We start from the raw sequence: 19,358 nt of genomic DNA, 5'->3' as shown, positions 1-19,358 counted from the left end.
CCCCCTGTGCTGGCACCCTTTCAGCAGCCTAGCCCCAATGCAGGCACCCTTGCACCATGGTGCAAGGGTACCTGTGCTGTTGGGAGGATTGTTTTTGTGCAGGACACATAGAAAGAGGAAAAATCAAGGAAAAATATAGTTATTTCTCCATGTTACTCCTCACCTCAGAAGGCATAAGATTTTGGTGCTTCCCAAGGTTTACATGCTCTCGAGCATGTGAGGAAGTGTCAAAATCCATGGGTGTTGTGTGGTAAAACCCACTGCAATGCCCATGGAACGCCTCCTGAGCACAGAGTAAGGCAGCACAGTGGTTTGCGCTGCCTTGCCTTACTCCATATCTATGAAGCCCTTCATAGCCACGCTTTGTGGCTTTGTGTGGTCTCATAGATAAGATTTTAAGAATCGCACCGCCAAAGCATCACAAAAAGTGATGCTCCGGCCTTGCAAGGGGCTTGTAAACATGCCCCTCAGTCTGAGAATGTTATGCCACTTCTAATATATTGTTCTCCTTTGCTTCCAGCTGTTCCTGCCGGAGAACCAAATTGCTCGGTGGTTGCTACAGCACAAAATGAATACATAATGCTGTCCTGTGAGCTGGTTGGCGGGCTGCCGCGCGTCAAGCTGGACTGGGACACCAATGGACTGTCTGACAGCAAAGAATCCACCAACATTTATGTCATAAAATCCAATGCATCCTACAATGGGAAGTTGTTCACTTGCACTGCCCTGCACCCTCTGAATGCAGAAGCCAAGCACTGCCAGCTAAGACTGGGTATGTTAGTCCACAAAGAACTTCTGATAAAATCACCCTTAGGAGAAAACATAGGTGGCAGTTATTACATATCTCCTTACAAGCCATCATTACAAGTTGGGAAGTACACTATGCCTGTGGTGGATACTGATTATACTGATTCAGCCAATTATGTGTGACCAACTGTTTTTGAAAACAGAAAAATCTGGATTGCTGATCCCGGAAACCATCTGACTCCCTTTCTGCTTCACAGGGGAGAACACAATGCTTCCCCTAGAATTGATCATGCCTGGCGAGCCCTCTGCTCGTCTACCCTGGCCCCAGCTCTCTGGTCCCTGGCCCACAGCATGTTGACCTGTATTTCAAAACAAGTGGTAAATGGCAACAGAAAATGTTCTATTCATCAGCCGCAAAGCAGGAATGGCATACAGAAAGGGACTGATGTTCCCGGATCTGATGTTATAAGCTTCCTTAGTAAAATAACGTGTGATGCCCCTGTAGTTTCCTTCAGGGATACCTTGATGGCAGAGGGGGTTGGCGAATCCCCCTGATTGTGGCCCATGTTGTGAATCTGACCCCAGTTATCTCTGTACTGAACAACAGGAAACTAATGAAGCACACAGTGTGTATTTATTGTGTTTTGAAGGAAGTCTCTATAGCCCATACATATATATGTATGTGTTCTGGAGTTAACCCTGTTGACTCACCTTGAGCCCCTGCCCTTTTGGAAGTGCATCCTTAAGAAAGTGATGTCCTGGGTAAAGAGTAACTGGTCAGTTGAGTTCAAGTAGCCCTGGATACTAGAGATTGTGGTGCAGAGAAAAGGCAGGTTAAGGGCAGGAAAGCAGTTGACGCAGTGGTCATTTTGTTTCGTAATGTGGTGACTGTGCTTCTAAGAGGACCCCCTTCAAATATCCCCCTCCTTTCACTCCAATGCACTGCATTTTCCTCCTACTTAGTGCCACATGATCATAAAGCTGCTTTCGTAGACTGTGCAGCTATAAAGGTAGCAGCCTACCCATAAATTCTGTCTATACCATAAACACTATTGGCACGATTTACGAGTCTGGCGGTCCACAGACTGCCAGACTCATGAGGGTGAGGCAGTGGTGGTCTCCCGACCACCCTATTATGATTTTTGGCGGCCGGACCACCACAGACCTGCCGTAGCCACCAGGTAAGTGTTTCAATGGTCAAGAGACTGCATTATGATTGGAAGGACTGACACGGTCCCGCCAAGCATATTACATTTTCTCTCCACCGAAATTGTCATGGAGGTTCCACCTTCATGAAGACGGTGGCAGAGAGGAAAGAAGGGGAGCCTTGTGGGACCCCATATGCCACCTCCTCATGGGGATGCACACAGGGGGCACAACATGTGCCCCCTGTATGCATGTGCCCCAGTTCCTGCACAGCATGGACTTTTCAGTCCATGCTGTTTATGAACTGTTTTGGGCATTGCGGTGCCCACTTTCGTACGCACCGCTGTGGGAATGACAAAAATCAGCCCGCCAGATAGGAGGAAACTCCGAATCTGGCGGGCAGTCTGACCACGGCTTTTGTGGTGCGGCGGCAGGTGGACCCGGAGCTGCACCGCCAAAGTCGTAATCGGGCCCTCTGTGTTAATTTATGGTGAGAATGTACTTAATATCGACTCTCAAAATTAATGCAACACACTATAAATAGCACTTTTAATAAAGATGAGGTTTTAGGTTGACTCTATTCACCCACATTTCCTTCATTTTTATCCCAAACTACATTTCAATTCATCACTTAGCAAAGAAAATGTAATGCTATTTTCACAAACCTAATATTCTCAATACTACTATTGTGTTGTGGTATCTGTGTACATACTGGGACTAGTGTCTGACTTTCGGAGGTAGAGGAGGATCTGGATGACAAAATCCTCTGCTCTGCTTGATGGTTACAGTTACACCCTTTCAAATGCCCTTTTCAATATTAGGTTATTTCTTTAATTAATGGCCAGGTCGAAGTGGTTAGTTGTACCTTTCATCTTTGCCAATCACACCAACAAGCACTGTTCTGCCAGTCTACCAGCTTTGAACTGTCCTCGGTAATCGGTTAAGTGAAAGGAGCGGCCCCAGGCCCAGGGATTTTGTGGGAATTCATCAATCTTGTGATAATATCGGCCAGTCAATGTGCTTGTCATTCCTGTATTGTGGGGAAGGCCTTCTACCCCCACTTGTTATTGTACAATGAGAAAAGGATGATTTGGAATGCTAGAAAATAAAGTTTTAAATGACTGAATTAAGGACACATTCATTATTTAAAGAACGCACAGTCCACACACTTTCCCCCTTGTTGGAGCACAGTCCTGGGGCTTTTTCAAGGCATACAAAACTACACCCAGAATTCGAAAGGCTGCCATATTTGCTTCTAAATTATATGTGTGGTTCTGGTGTCTGTATCCTTAGCAGCACAGGTGGTATGGCGTTTGTTGATAAGAATGTGTCCTGTTAGCTCCTGTGGCTTTTGTTACAAGGGACCAATTTTTCAGCACTGCTGCAAAAGCATCCCCTATTAAGAAAAATAGCCCCCACCCTTCCAGCCTACGGGGGGAGATGCCCCTTGGCCACTACAGCCAGTCTGGCCCTGGGTATATGACTATCAGAAGGCTAGCTCAAAACAGGAAAGCTTGTCTGAAAAGTCATGGCTTAAATATTTTTTCTGAATTTCTTGAGATTGAGTTTGTGGCAAAAATGGTCAGGGAGTGAGTTCCATACTGGGAAAAATTTTAGTGCAAAACTGCTTTCTCCGGATTTGCCCTTCTGAAATCTGGGAGTGAAACAGCAGCGGCTCCTTCACTAAGGAAAACAAAAATGATAAGGAGCAATATTTTTTTAATTATTATTTTTCTCTATTTTTTATTTATATATCTTTATTAACATTTAACACGGTTTTGGCAAGACATTTATACATTCTCGGAGCCATACACTAAATTATGTCATATAATCGTAGACGCAAGTGTATATAGGCTGTTTACGTTCCACAGCTTTGTATTAGTTTCATAACAAACACTCTCGCCCCATCGACGTGTGCCTCGTGGCATCAATCCCCCGTTCTATAGAGCCTATCTGCCTTGTCCAGTTCTTAAGTACATTCAAAAACATTTCAGCAATATTACCCCAACTTCCGTCTCCCCCATCCTATAACTTTAGCCCTCGTCACCCCCCTATCTGGTATACTTCTCTATAATATAGCATCTGGGTGTCTGCTAATTGTTTATTTCACTGCATCATTCAGCACCTCAATGATGTAATAACAAATGCTATTATCATTTTAGTTTTCTGTTCCTGCTTAGGTGAAGGGTGGACTGGGCTGACCAGAACAGGGGTCAGGTGGAGGAGTGGTGAGCAGACTTTAAAGTGCGCATGATGGTTTGGCTGCCCGTCTTGGTTCGGTCAAACAATCATGCGTACTTTGCATGTTCTTCACTGGCTGTAATGCACAGCCTGGGCGGAGAACATGCACAGCCTCCCAGTCCCTCTCTGAGTGGCGAACCACTGTGCTCAGACCAATCACAACGCTGCTCTAAAGCAACTTCATGATTGGCTAGAAGAGACTAGGAGACTGTGAGCTTCCTGGTTCCTGCATTTTTACTCAAGAGCAAAATGGCACTGAGAGGCAGCGGTCAGTCAGCCTGCAGATAAGTGTCTTTTTTTATTCATTTACCGCCACCCTCCCCGCCTCACCACCCCCCCCGCCTCACCACCCCATTAAGTAGCAGTCGCCACTGGAGTGAAATGAAAGTAGAACGCACTGCATTGCCTTCTGAATTCAGTCATGCAAAACTTTATGTGCTAGCAATCCAAATCCTTTTGGTACTGGGAATTTTCTTTAGCCTGCTTTACAATGTTTTCTATCCAAAGTGCCAGGTAGAGAGAAGGGCAAAGGCACAAGGGTTCAAGGCAAACAGGTACACATCTCTGCTGAGGAAGAGGAGGGTCAGGGCAGGGTGGAATAAGTGTGGAACTAGGGAACTGACTTATATAATTGCAATAGAGAAGTCTCAAGAGAGGAGAAACGCATTTCTGAAGAGGAAGGATTATGTTGAGGTGGTCATGTTTTGTATGGCTACTATACAAGTACTATGGATTTTTTTCCACAGACTAAGGGCCATAAGTTTGAAGCGTAAGCCACAAATACGTCCCTACTTACTTCTCAGTAGTCATGTTGCTAGCGTATAAGGAAAATTCAACTATTTGTCATTTGTAATCATTATTATATGTACCATTCACTTTTACAGAATCACCAAGTCTAGAGACTGAGAGAAACCAGGTGTCTATCATGGAAGGGAGCAGCATCCAACTGCCGTGTCTCCTTACGGCTTCCAACCCATCTTCGAAAGTCTTCTGGTACGACAATAAAAACACGGCCATCAGTCAAGACTCTCAGAAATACGGAGTCAAGCAAGAAGCTCACTGGTCCAATCTGACCATCAGAGATACCGAGTGGAACGTTGACGGTGGCAACTACCAATGCTCCGCCGTTAATGCTGTTGGAAGTACTACAGTCGCTGTGAAGCTTCAAGTTATGAGTAAGCCACTCATTGCAATTTCCTTGCAAATTAATCGATTTCAATAGACCTACGCAACTGTGCTTTATGTAAAAGATTACATGAGATGCCAATTGGGTCACGATGAGATAAGCAAACAGGAGATAGAAAAAAATGTAGTAGCCAGGCCTCACCATCAATTTGCAATGGTTACTTTTAAATCCTGATGACTTCGGGAACTCTGTGACCTTTGGCACCCACTGTCTCCACTTTTAACCTGTTCAGGATTGGTCACAAGAATTGTCATACTGAGCTTTTAAACAGAATTTCAGGATGGCAATATTTCTTTAAGTCTACAAGTATTCTGATGTTTCTGCACTCTCTGTTTGCGGCATCATTTGCCTATGTATCAAATGTCCCTACCTCTTTGAAGCCTGCACCCCACCTTGGCTATTAATAGTGTGGTGCAAACTATTACTTTAAAAAATGAGCGGCTGCAACCTAACCTCCAAGGAGTCACGCTGCTTTAAACCCACATAATAACGATCCTTACCTCAATCTTTCCATCAAATACTTAAAACAATTTCTAAAATGTTTCTGAAATGTTATACACTTATTTAATACATCTTCTAGCTCGTTTAAACCATTTTCTGCTCAGTTCTTACATTTAAAATCCACGCATCTTCCTATGTACGCTCTTTCTACTTGACTCTCTCTGTTGTTTTTGTTCAATTTTCATTCTTTCTCCTTCTCGTCACTGAACCTGGCAGGCCTCTGCCCCCACCATGTTATTCCCATCCAATATTATCTGCTATTGCCGACAGGGAGAAGAGGGTTATAAAGAAGAAACACATCTGTGTTGTGGGAAAGACTTCTAGGGCACACGACACGCGGAATCAATGGAAACAAAGAAAGATATTGCATATTGTGGGATGAACATATATATCAGAGGTGTTAAGCATGAAAAACATTCGGTCTCGATTTGTCTGGCTTTCAGAGACACAGAGTGGAATAATGTCTCTGCTGGTTTAAATTGGTATACACCAATACTTTGCCTGGGGTGTACATTAATCACACAATATCAGGGAGATGTAGGTAGTGACAATGGGTAAAAATTTCTATTATTACCCCTCTTACTTGCATTGGTGTTAGAGTAAGTGGCCAATAAACTGCTGAAAGCGCATTCAATGCAAGTGGTCACTGGTCAATTTTCTGCGGAAAGCCCTGACAGGTCCAGGGGTTTTGATTTGCCACACAGAACAAACTATCTCAATATTTGCATTTGACATAGTGGCGTACTTATGGAACACAGAGTCAGAAATCATTGACTACTTCAATTGAATGGACTACTGCATTGGTTTGGCACTCCCTCTCCAATTTGAAATCACAGTTTTACTTCAGTCTGGTCATAGAGATTTTGTAAGAAACTGAATTACCTCTGTGAAATATGGAACTCTGTAGTACTTTTTAAGGAAAACGTTTCTAACAACAACATAGCACACAGGAATACCTTAATTAAAAAAACAATAAATCAAGTAAAAAAAAGTCCTTTCTCTATTCTGGTAAGAGGACAATTGTGCCTAAATATTATTGATACAGAGATAAAAATATCAAACAAAATCAGGAGCACTAAATCTCTAGATCTCTAGATAATAGCTTACAAACTCTCACACAAATTCTCACCATTAGTTTAGACTTTTAAGAGCTATTTCCAAATATTGAGTAAGTTAATTACAACTCATATTTGAGACATAAGCCTCTTAAAAGCAATCAACCTGACACAAATCAAAAATACAAGTGTTAATGTTTCAGAGCACATCAGAGGCACCATTTATTATTAGAATTCTTCCTCATCAGAAGACTGAAATTTAGTAGAGGAATTATGCATAACCAAAACCTCATGTATTTCTCATATAAATTAAAATCCATAGTTTCTATTAAGAGTTGATGTAGTTTTAAAGGAACATAGTTAATGCTAGTGGAGCTAATGTATAACAATCTTTAAGTAACAACAGATCCATTTCAGGACAATCATTTCACTATTAGGTTTGATCTATGGATCTTCAGCTTTTCTTTTGATGCATGGGGTGCTTCTGGAAAGAGTATGTTAACCGCAAATAGTTTTTGTGAATCTTTTAGAAACCGTAAAGTGCCACATTGTAATCACTGTTATGTATGGTAATCTTTTGTAATATTAATCGAGAAATTGAGGCTGAAAATATATTTTTAGGTTGAAACTTATAGTTTCAATCTAACTTTCTAGTTTTAAAACTGACCGTCACTCTACCTAATGTCAGTCTAACTAATGATAGTGGGGTAGAAGAACACAAGTAAAGAGAATGTCTTAGGACATTTACTTCAATTAAGTTAATATTTTTCCCCATAAATGGATTGTCTCTGTATTATGTTGTTGTAATACTTTATTTGATAAAATAGATCCTAAAACTACAGACATAAAAGCACATTAAACAATTTACCAAGCATTACTACAATTCCATTAAGAGTAAAAACCATCACTACAGACAATTTAAAATGTGGAGAAGAGTCTACAGAGATTTTTTTTAAAAAAAAGATACATTCTTAAAAGTGAATCTGGTCAGACATTAAAAGCAGCCTAGACCGTATAAACCAAGCACTGGCCAGATATTTAGCCACCCCGCAAACTATGTACATAGAGGTAGTGTTGGTTAGAATAATGCGCAGAGCTGATCTATGATCCCTAACTCCCATCTCCCTACACACAGGTTTCAACCATTTTGCTCTGACATGTTTATAGGCATTACATGCAAACAAAAAATGGCCAAGGGATTCTTCCGGACATGGGCAACCTGGACATTTTAGGTCATGAACCCTCCTGACCTTCCACCCTTCCATACATTTTTTAAGAGGGAGGGTACCATATCTTAGTTTCAGGAACAGAGTTCTATCTCGGGGAGTCTGGATAAAGTCCAGGAATGGTTCCAACTTTCTAGAAGGTTTATGATCAAGGAAGTTATTCGTCAGAGGTCCCCAACTTGAAATGTTGAGGTTCTTGCCCTCAGCCCATTTCCAGTATAATTTTTTAACAATTTGTTTAGTGGGAGGGGACTGTGAGGCCCAAGACTCAGCCAGACCTATAGATTCCACCAGCTTTTTTAGATTGTTGAGCCACCTTATTTTGCCGGTTGCATTCAAAGTGATTAACTCGTCCAGCACTAGAGCATATTTTGCTAATTCAGGGGTCCTTCTAAGTCGCACCCAGAATAGCAAAGGGCGTAGTTGAACTATGTCTGGTATTGGTCTTTTGCCCATATCATAGAATAGTGGTTTCAAGGGGGTCGACACAAATCAAAAATACAAGCGTTACTGTTTCAGAGCACATCAGAGGCACCATTTATTATTAGAATTCTTCCTCATCAGAAGACTGAAATTTAGTAGAGGAATTATGCATAACCAAAACCTCATGTATTTCTCATATAAATTAAAATCCATAGTTTCTATTAAGAGTTGATGTAGTTTTAAAGGAACATAGTTAATGCTAGTGGAGCTAATGTATATTAATCTTTAAGCAACAAGAGATCCATTTCAGGACAATCATTTCACTATTAGGTTTGATCTATGGATGTCCAGCTTTTCTTTTGATGCATGGGGTGGTTCTGGAAAGAGTATGTTAACCGCAAATAGTTTTTGTGAATCTTTTAGAAACTGTAGAGTGCCACATTGTAATCACTGTTATGTATGGTAATCTTTTATAATATTAATCGAGAAATTGAGGCTGAAAATATATTTTTAGGTTGAAACTTATAGTTTCAATCTAACTTTCTAGTTTTAAAACTGACCATCACTCTACCTAATGTCAGTCTAACTAATGATTGTGGGGTAGAAGAACACAAGTAAAGAAAATGTCTTAGGACATTTACACTCAATTAGGTTAATATTTTTCTTCCCATAAATGGATTGTCTCTGTATTATGACATACTGCCAGTTACTAAATCAACTGATTTGAGATACAGCTTCAAAGATAAACCTCGCACTGCTTAATAAACTCTTTTTAGATAGGAAAAAGTGGTGGAGATCTTTGAGTTTATTGAGGCAAATTGCTCCTACCAAGCTAACAAATAAGTAATTATCATTCCCAAGAAACTGTAAGATTCTGCTTCATCAATCTTGATACAACTTATGAAGCAACTCTACCTGCCCATTATCTATAGTTTTGTCTTCATCATACTAATGTCAAGGATATTTTAACTATTATTTGCCTTAGTCCTTTCAATTAGTCCGTAAATACCAACTCAATGCAATATAATATTAATTATATGGTTTTTGAAGAAAGGCTTGGTGGAAATCAATGAACCAGGTACACCCTTCACCTAAAGATTAAAGAGGGTATGTCCCAGCATACAGGCCTGGTTAGGGCTACAGTTTCTCGATATCCTAGTTATGCTGCCTCCATTCATACCAATGTAAATTATAACACTGGTTTGAAATAAAGTGCTTAAAGTTTAAAAAGTATTGGATCTATTTCTAGCCTATTGAGTTTATATCTTTGTTGTTGTCTGTGTACTTGGTTGAAAGCGTAGGAGTTAATCATAAAGGAAGAAATATATTTTTCCAGTAAATTTACTTTTTGGCCAGTAAGTAGATCGTAATTATATTGCCTATGGTAAATGCACTGAATCTGAATCCTGCTTCGCTAACAGGAGTCCGTATTTGATCATTATCCAATCATTAATTTATTGAAGAATAAACTTGGCAATAAACTTGGTAAACAATTTCCCAACACAACCAAAAAGGGTAGTCATACTAAAATGACTTGTAAGGTAACATGACCCTTTGTATATGTTGTTATAAGGTTACTGCCAAGCCAAGAGTCAGGCACAGTAATATTTTTTGATATTTTTGATATTTTTTGAGAAGCGGCACTAAACTATCTGCCTAAAATGTTGAGTTTAATTTCAAGATATCAGTTACACCATTATCTCTTGGCACCCAAGATTTTTTCAAACAATATTTTGATTCTAAATCTATCGTTTGTATTTTGTATATCTGATGTATTCTAAGTACAATAGGCAATACATGCATAAATGCAAAAATAACAGTTGATGGACAGAATGCAGAACAATGTCACACATTCACCCCAGTACAGAGATCTGGGCCTAAATCAATCTTTTTTTGCACTCCACACCACCCCAGTTCAGACATGGCCATATGCAAATCAGCCTTGACCCTGTGCCTCATGAGAACAGTCCAGCCCGAACTGCCAAGCCATGTCTTTCCTGGACCGGAATCAAGCATCCTAGGACCGGTTTCTGGCTATCAGCCGTCTTCAGCCAGGATAGCTTGACTCCAGTGGTGTGGAGAGCATGGGACTAACGTCTGAGCATACCCATCCCACCCGCCGGACCTACTGCGCCACTGAACTCAACGCACTCAACACCGGCCGATTCCCGGGTTGCTACCGAGCCACCCGAGACGCACCCACGGACCCTTCTGCTGCAACTCCTGCAAGTTCACCTGCATCCGGACCTGCACCACTCCAGCAGTGCCCAAGACCTCGACGAGCAACAGCAGCAGCCACCTGAAGTGCATCCTGCTCAACACCCGCTCCGTCCACAGACACGCCATCGAGCTCTGGAACCTGCTCGACACCACAGCCCAAGACGTCGCCTTCTTCACGGAAACCTGGATGAACGCCTCCTCAGCGCCCGATATCGCCATCCCGGACAGCTACAAGATCATCCGGAGGGACCGCGTCAGCCAGACAGGAGGAGGCATCGCCATCATCCACAGGAACTCCATCCGCATCACGACCAACACCGACGACACCCTCGCACCCGCCGAGCACCTTCACTTCCAGATTCACATCAACCCCAAGACCACCCTCAGAGGCACCCTCATCTACAGACCCCCGGGACCACGCACACAATTCAGCGAGGACATCGCCGACTTCGTCAGCCCGCATGCCCTCCCCTCCGCTGACTACATCCTCCTCAGGGACCTCAACTTCCACCTGGAGAACAACCGCGACCGCAACACCACCCCCCTGCTGGACAACCTTGCTAACCTCGGACTCAAGCAACTGGTGACCACCCCCACCCACTACCCCGGACACACACTCGACCCCATCTTCTCATCCAGCAAGGACATCGCCTTCAGCCACGCCACCGGACTCCACTGGACGGACCACAGCTGCGTCCACTTCAGCTTCAAAAGGACCATGATCCACCACCAACAGCAACAGGTTGCACGCAGAAGCTGGAACAAGATCACAGCCGACCAGCTCGCAACTTCCCTGAGCAAGAACCCACCCACCAGCACAACAAACCCCAGCCAAGCGGCCACCAACCTCACGAAGTGGATCAGCGACTGCGCAGACGACCTCGCCCCTCTGAGGACCCCGCCTAGCAGACCTGGCAGCAAGAAAGCCCCATGGTTCACCGACGAACTCAAGAGCTCCAAGAAGGACTGCAGAGCCCTTGAGAAAGCCTGGCGCAGAGACTCAACACCGGACAACATGACTGCCCTCAAGCTCGCTACCCGAAAACACAACCAACTGATCCACACCACCAAGAAAACTGCATTCAAGGAACGACTGGACAACAACGCACACAACAGCAAGGAACTCTTCAACATCGTTAAAGAGCTCTCCAACCCCAACGCCGGAAACAACGACATCACCCCTTCGCAAGACCTCTGCAACTCCCTCGCCTCCTACTTCCACAACAAGATCGCGGACATACACAACAGCTTCAGCACTCAACCGTCGCACGCCACGACCGAACCACCGCCCCTCACCACCACCCTTCGCGCCTGGACCCCGATCAGCACCGAAGACACCATCCGCACGATGAACTCCATCCACTCCGGATCTCCGACCAACCCTTGCCCTCACCACGTCTTCAACAAGGCCGACGCTGTCATCGCACCCCACTTCCGGGACATCATCAACACCTCCTTCAACACCGCTACCTTCCCGGAGAGCTGGAAGCACGCCCAACTCAGCGCCCAACTAAAGAAGCCTTCAGCCGGCCCCACCGACCTCAAGAACTACCGACCCATCTCGCTGCTCCCGTTTCCCGCAAAAGTCATCGAGAAGACCGTCAACAAGCAGCTGGCCGCCTTCCTCGAGACGAACGGATCCCTCGACCTCTCGCAGTCTGGCTTCCGGGCCAACCACAGCACCGAGATCGCCCTGATCGCAGCCACCGATGACATCCGAGCCCTGCTCGACAACGGAGAAACAGCGGCCCTCATCCTCCTAGACCTATCCGCGGCCTTCAACACTGTCTGCCACCGTACCCTAGTGCAGCGCCTCAGCAACGTCGGAATCCAGGAGAAGGCACTGGAGTGGATCTCCTCCTTCCTCGCCGGAAGGACACAGAGAGTCCGCCTCCCCCCGTTCAGATCAGAAGCCACCGAAGTCATCTGCGGCGTTCCTCAAGGCTTCTCGCTCAGCCCAACCCTCTTCAACATCTACATGAGCCCCCTCGCAGCCATCGCACGCCAGCACAACCTCAACATCATCTCCTACGCCGACGACACCCAGCTGATCCTCTCCCTCACCAACGACCCCGCCACCGCCAGAGCCAACCTACACGAAGGGATGAAAGAGGTAGCCGAATGGATGAAGAACAGCCGCCTGAAACTGAACTCAGACAAGACGGAAGTCCTCATCCTGGAATCCTCACCCTCCGCCTGGGACGACTCCGGGTGGCCCCCGCCCTAGGCAGTGCACCCAAACCAACAGACCACGCACGCAACCTGGGCTTCATCCTGGACCCCTCCCTCTCCATGACCAGACAAGTCAACGCCGCCTCCTCGTCGTGCTTCAACGTCCTACGCATGCTACGCAAGATCTTCAGGTGGATCCCCACCGCGACCAGGAAGACGGTCACCCAGGCCTTCGTCACCAGCCGACTGGACTACGGCAACTCCCTCTACGCCGGAACCACCGCCAAACTCCAGAAGAGACTCCAGCGGATCCAGAACGCCTCAGCACGACTCATCCTGGACATCCCCAGGCGCAACCACATCTCCGGACACCTGAGAGACCTGCACTGGCTCCCGGTCAACAAGGGAATCACCTTCCGTCTCCTCACCCACGCACACAAAGCCCTGCACAACCAAGGCCCAGGATACCTCAACAGCCGCCTCAACTTCTACGCTCCCAAACGCCAGCTTCGATCGACCGGCCACGCCCCCGCCGCCGTCCCCCGCATCCGAAGAGCCACCACAGGTGGAAGGTCCTTCTCCTACCTCTCCGCCAAGACTTAGAACTCCCTCCCGACCCACCTCCGCCTGATCCAGGACCACCTCGCCTTCAGGAAGCAGCTCAAGACCTGGCTGTTCGAGCAGTAGCGGACCCCCCCTCCCCTAGCGCCTTGAGACCCTCCGGGTGAGCAGTGCGCTATACAAATGCTTTGATTGATTGATTGATTGACCCATCCCACTCGGGGTGACAAATGCAAAAATAACAGTTGATGGACAGAATGCAGAACAATGTCATACATTCACCTCAGTACCGAGATCTGGGCCTAAATCCATCTTTATTTTGCACTCCACAACACCCCAGTTCAGACATGGCCATATGCAAATCAGCCGTGACCCTGTGCCTCATGGGAACAGTCCAGCCTGAACTGCCAAGCCATGTCTTTCTTGGACCGGAATCAAGCATCCTAGGACCAGTTTCTGGCTATCAGCCATCTTCAGCCAGGATAGCTTGACTCCAGTGGTGTGGAGAGCATGGGACTCACGTCTGAGCATACCCATCCCACTCGGGGTGACAAATGCAAAAATAACAGTTGATGGACAGAATGCAGAACAATGTCATACATTCACCCCAGTACAGAGATCTGGGCCTAAATCCATCTTTTTTTGCACTCCACACCACCCCAGTTCAGACATGGCCATAGGCAAATCAGCCGTGACCCTGTGCCTCATGGGAACAGTCCATCCCGAACTGCCAAGCCATGTCTTTCCTGGACCGGAATCAAGCATCCTAGGACCGGTTTCTGGCTATCAGCCGTCTTCAGCCAGGATAGCTTGACTCCAGTGGTGTGGAGAGCATGGGACTCACGTCTGAGCATACCCATCCCACTCGGGGTGACAAATGCAAAAATAACAGTTGATGGACAGAATGCAGAACAATGTCATACATTCACCCCAGTACAGAGATCTGGGCCTAAATCCATCTTTTTTTGCACTCCACACCACCCCAGTTCAGACATGGCCATAGGCAAATCAGCCGTGACCCTGTGCCTCATGGGAACAGTCCATCCCGAACTGCCAAGCCATGTCTTTCCTGGACCGGAATCAAGCATCCTAGGACCAGTTTCTGGCTATCAGCCGTCTTCAGCCAGGATAGCTTGACTCCAGTGGTGTGGAGAGCATGGGACTCACATCTGAGCATATCCATCCCACTCGGGGTGACAAATGCAAAAATAACAGTTGATGGACAGAATGCAGAACAATGTCATACATTCACCCCAGTACAGAGATCTGGGCCTAAATCCATCGTTTTTTTGCACTCCATACCACCCCAGTTCAGACATGGCCATATGCAAATCAGCCTTGACCCTGTGCCTCAAGGGAACAGTCCAGCCCGAACTGCCATGCCATGTCTTTCCTGGATGGGAATCAAGCATCCTAAGACCGGTTTCTGGTTATCAGCCGTCTTCAGCCAGGTTAACTTGACTCCAGTGGTGTGGAGAGCATGGGACACACGTCTGAGCATACCCATCCCACTCCATACCCATCCAACTCGGGTGACAAATGCAAAAATATTAGTTGATGGACAGAATGCAGAACAATGTCATACATTCACCCCAGTACAGAGATCTGGGCCTAAATCCTGCACTCCACACCACTCCAGTTCAGACATGGCCATATGCAAATCAGCCTTGACCCTGTGCCTCATGGGAACAGTCCAGCCCGAACTGCCAAGCCATGTCTTTCCTGTACCGGAATCAAGCATCCTAAGACCGGTTTCTGGCTATCAGCCATCTTCAGCCAGGATAGCTTGACTCCAGTGGTGTGAAGAGCATGGGACTCACGTCTGAGCATACCCATCCCATTTGGGGTGACAAATGCAAAAATAACAGTTGATGGACAGAATGCAGAACAATGTCATACATTCACCCCAGTACGGAGATCTGGGCCTAAATCCATCGTTTTTTTGCACTCCATACCACCCCAGTTCAGACATGGCCAAATGCAAATCAGCCTTGACCCTGTGCCTCATGGGAACAGTCCAGCCCGAACTGCCAAGCCATGTCTTTCCTGGACCAGAATCAAGCATCCTAGGACCGGTTTCTGGCTATCAGCCGTCTTCAGCCTGGATAGCTTGACTCCAGTGGTGTGGAGAGCATGGGGCTCACGTCTGAGCATACCCATCCCACTCGGGGTGACAAATGCATAAATTCCACATAAGAATAAAGCAAGAGCTTTCTATCCCTGTTTAGGTACTGACTTGACTATTGATGTTGGTTTGTTTGAACTGTTAAAACAAGGAGCCAAAAACCTCATGTGGTTTTCCTATTAAGCTCTTCTGCTCCGATATGAACCTAGTATGTGCCTGTTCAGTTTGTTCAATTGCTGTACAATTTTCTATCTCTGCTAGCGCTTACATTGCAAATACAGAAAGATTATAGTTTAATGTGTGTCAATCCTATTTTCAGCACCGCTTGTACATTTTCATTTATTTAGCATTAAGACGTGTTCCACAATGTTTGAATAGCTTCTTCTTTTTCTAGTAGTTTAGAAATTCACTGAAAATAATAAAGTTCAGTCCCCAACCACACTGCATTCTGAAGAATTAGAGTCTCAGATACTATTGCACCAATTCCAAACTTCTTCTTATTCTACCATTTATTAAGCGTTGTTTTTATATCAATAGACAAAAAAACCTGGTGGCCATTTCTAGTCTATTTTCATTCATTTAGCATTAAGACGTGTGTTCCACAATATTCCAATTGCATCCTCATTTTCTAGTAATTTAGAAATTTGCAAAAAAATAATCAAAGTACAGTCCCTAAGCACACTACATTCTGAAGAACTAACTAGAGTCTCAGATACTATTGCACCTAATCCAGTCTTCTTCTTACTCTAACATTGACTAAGCGTTGTTTTTATATCAATAGACCAAAAAACCTGGGCCCTTATTTATGAGGCCTTGTGTCAGTTTTGCGCCGCCGGTGCGTCACTTTTTGTGATGCACCAGCGGTGTACAAAATGCGCCTTGTTGCGCCATATTTAAAAAGTGACGCATCTAGGTAGATGCGTCACTTTTTAAACCCCTGCGTCAGGTATAATGTATGCAGAGGGGGCGTTCCCCCGCAAAAAGCCTCGTAATAGTGACGCAGTGAAATCTATGAGATTTCACTGCGTCACTTTTAAGATGCTGTTGCGTCAAAATCTTGCGCCTGCCTCACAGCATGCGTAAGACTGACGCAAGCCCTTTCACATGGGGCTTTCCCCATGTGAAAGGATGCATTGCTGGAGTTGCGTCACTTTTGTGACACACTCCAGCAATGCGTCACTTTTGCGCTTACAGATGCGTCAGAAATACTGACGTATCTGTAAGTCCTTGCGACATGATGCGTCATATATTAAATATGACGCATCATTGGTGTCGCAAGGAGTGCGCAGTGAAAAGTGGCGCATCGCTGTTTTCACGCAGCGATGCGTCACTTTTCATAAATGAGGCCCCTGGTGGGCGTGTGTCTACACCACAATTCCTACGGTATTCAACCTAATTGCCAATACTTCCAAGGCCCTCATAGTTATAATGTGCACATAATATTCACTATGTGTTTGTGATGACACAATACATATCATAGACTATTCAACCAAAGTTCTTGGATGGACCAGCTTACTTTGAGGCTAGCGAGAACAATACTATAGTCTATTCTTCCAATTCTTTTGTTCTATTTATCAAAATATTGCTAAAGAAAGGACACAGGCACTCATTTGTACCCACAAATGTGTTTCTTCATGGGGTCCTTCTCACCATGACCATAGTTCTGGTCCATGGTGGGCTCCTGTGTGACCCCCTGATGTTGAGATGTATTTGCTCATGAATATTTAGATTATACAGTGTGCACAATTAATTGTCAAATGTCTCAAAGTGTGTAGTCACTTTTTACAGTCCTCATAATTAGTTGCACTGATCAAGGGATGGGGCAACAATTAAAAATGTTTATGGGATAGTTAATGCCTTATTCCTATTTTCTGTTTGTCTCCTTTTCTTAAAGTTAAAAATCACGGCCAAGAAGTGATTGTGCTTTGACCCATATGGTGTTGTCACATTTTTTCCCCCCTGTCTAGTGCCCTCCCAGATCATGTCAATTCATCAGGACAGATCCCTAAATGTTCTTTGCCTTCCCATTTTTTGTAGTTCGTATTATAACTAATGAGATGTGTCAAAAATTAATGAAATTAGGTGTATTTTATCTTGTAAGGTGCAGTCTGACACGCCTTGTCGATTTTAATTCCAGTCACAAAACTGACCCTATAACTTTTATTGCCAACCAACTTGTTTGGATACTCCTAACACAGAACACGCTTTTTATCCACATCTCCTGTGAACGAAGCAGACTCACCTCACATTCATGTGCTTTAACTACAATTTTAAAATCAATAAGTCTGTAAAAAATATAAACAAATCCATGCATGTGTAATCTGAAATCCATTGGATTTTACTTTTAAAATTAGTATAACATGCTGGCAATCCTTTGCACTCCATCCATTATGTCATCTCTGTCATAGGGATTCCAAAGATGTACAAATAGTTTTACCACGTTTAGAGCTGAAATCTGCTTACAGCATTAATTCTTTAGAAATAAATTATTTGCCTTCTTTTGAGTTCATCTTCTTTGGAAAAGGAGACATTGTCACAGGTTCCATGTAGCACTGTAGTTCAGTTGCTGCTCTTCATAAGTACCGCTTGACTAGTTATAAAGTTAAAGCTTGCAGGATATAAGGTGTGTGGGGTGATAACCAATAGCTTTGCTGATAGGATCCTAGCATGCAAATCCAGAATCTCTGACAGAGGTTACCGCCTCAGTTCACAGTGAGTACATTTTTTTCTCCATAAAAGTAACCCCTTTATAAATACATATCATACATCAGGGTCTTCAAAGTGGATGTGGCTTAAGTGTCCACATTGTCTAAGTGCTTGTATACATTTCGGGATAGTATGCTTGCAAAAATGTGTTGCTTACCTATTTGCTTTGGGGAAGAAGTAGAGTACAGTTGAGTACAATGAAGTATAGAAAAGAGGATAGGAGGAGTATGACTGTTCCCCGCAGTGAGAGCTATTATCTAGCACTAAAGCTGCAGTACAATGTGGGTTGGTTTGAAAAGATAGATCTTACTGACTGTTTTACTCTCGATAGAGAACCTCAGTGAGATAACAATTTCCCCAGAACACTGTACAGAATACTCAGGGCACTTTCAGTGCTCAAACAATGGCAAAAATATGAAGAAAATTACACTAGTGGGACCAAGGGTGGAAAAGTGCCACTTTGGGGCTTTAATATTTTTAAGAGAGCAACAATGGATAGAGGTGCAACCCTATGGAAAATGTGGGGTTGCACGTCTGTGGGACCTAGTTCTCAATGGAAAATTTGTATCATTTTTAGAAGCCCAGAAAAGATTTTGGATACTCCCCACACAGGTTGGGAATTACGGCAGAACACTGAAGGCACTCAAGACATCTGGCCTAGTTTAGTGTACTTGAAGCACCTCGATTGACAGATTTTTCAGCAGTTAGACCTTCTCCCACTTTATAAAGTAATTCAATTGAATATGGGAAAGTGGGGTCTGAAATCACAAGATATAATTGAAGGAGAATTGTTGAGGTACAATAAACAGACCAGGAATGGTGGAGGCCCTGTGTCAGGAGTCGAAAGCATAGAAGGGAAGCCTGCAGTAAAATCACTCGATTCAACTGCTTGCACTGAACATATCCAGCACCACACACACTACGCAAAATAGACACCTCAAGACCAAGCTTGTGCTCTAAGATTCAGATTGGCTCTGAGGAATCTCTACATATGATATGGAGCTGTCCCAAACTGAGTGAATGTTGGCAACTGACAGTATACATGATTC

General features: G+C 44.6%; 1 protein-coding gene across 1 annotated transcript in view; it reads left to right on the top strand.

The window, feature by feature from the left end:
- Positions 1-19,358, top strand: part of VSIG10L2 (V-set and immunoglobulin domain containing 10 like 2) — a 330,945-nt gene that overhangs the window by 151,285 nt on the left and 160,302 nt on the right. The window contains exons 6-7 of the mRNA XM_086957413.1: positions 521-772; positions 5,019-5,309. Of these exons, the coding sequence (XP_086813539.1) occupies positions 521-772; positions 5,019-5,309 (543 nt within the window). The remainder of the gene's footprint in view (positions 1-520; positions 773-5,018; positions 5,310-19,358) is intronic.

The sequence above is a fragment of the Lissotriton vulgaris genome, chromosome 2_1 (genome assembly GCF_964263255.1).
Source record: "Lissotriton vulgaris chromosome 2_1, aLisVul1.2, whole genome shotgun sequence".
Lineage (NCBI taxonomy): Eukaryota > Metazoa > Chordata > Amphibia > Caudata > Salamandridae > Lissotriton > Lissotriton vulgaris.
Note: the sequence above shows the minus strand (reverse complement) of the source record. Positions and strands in the feature narration are given on the sequence as shown.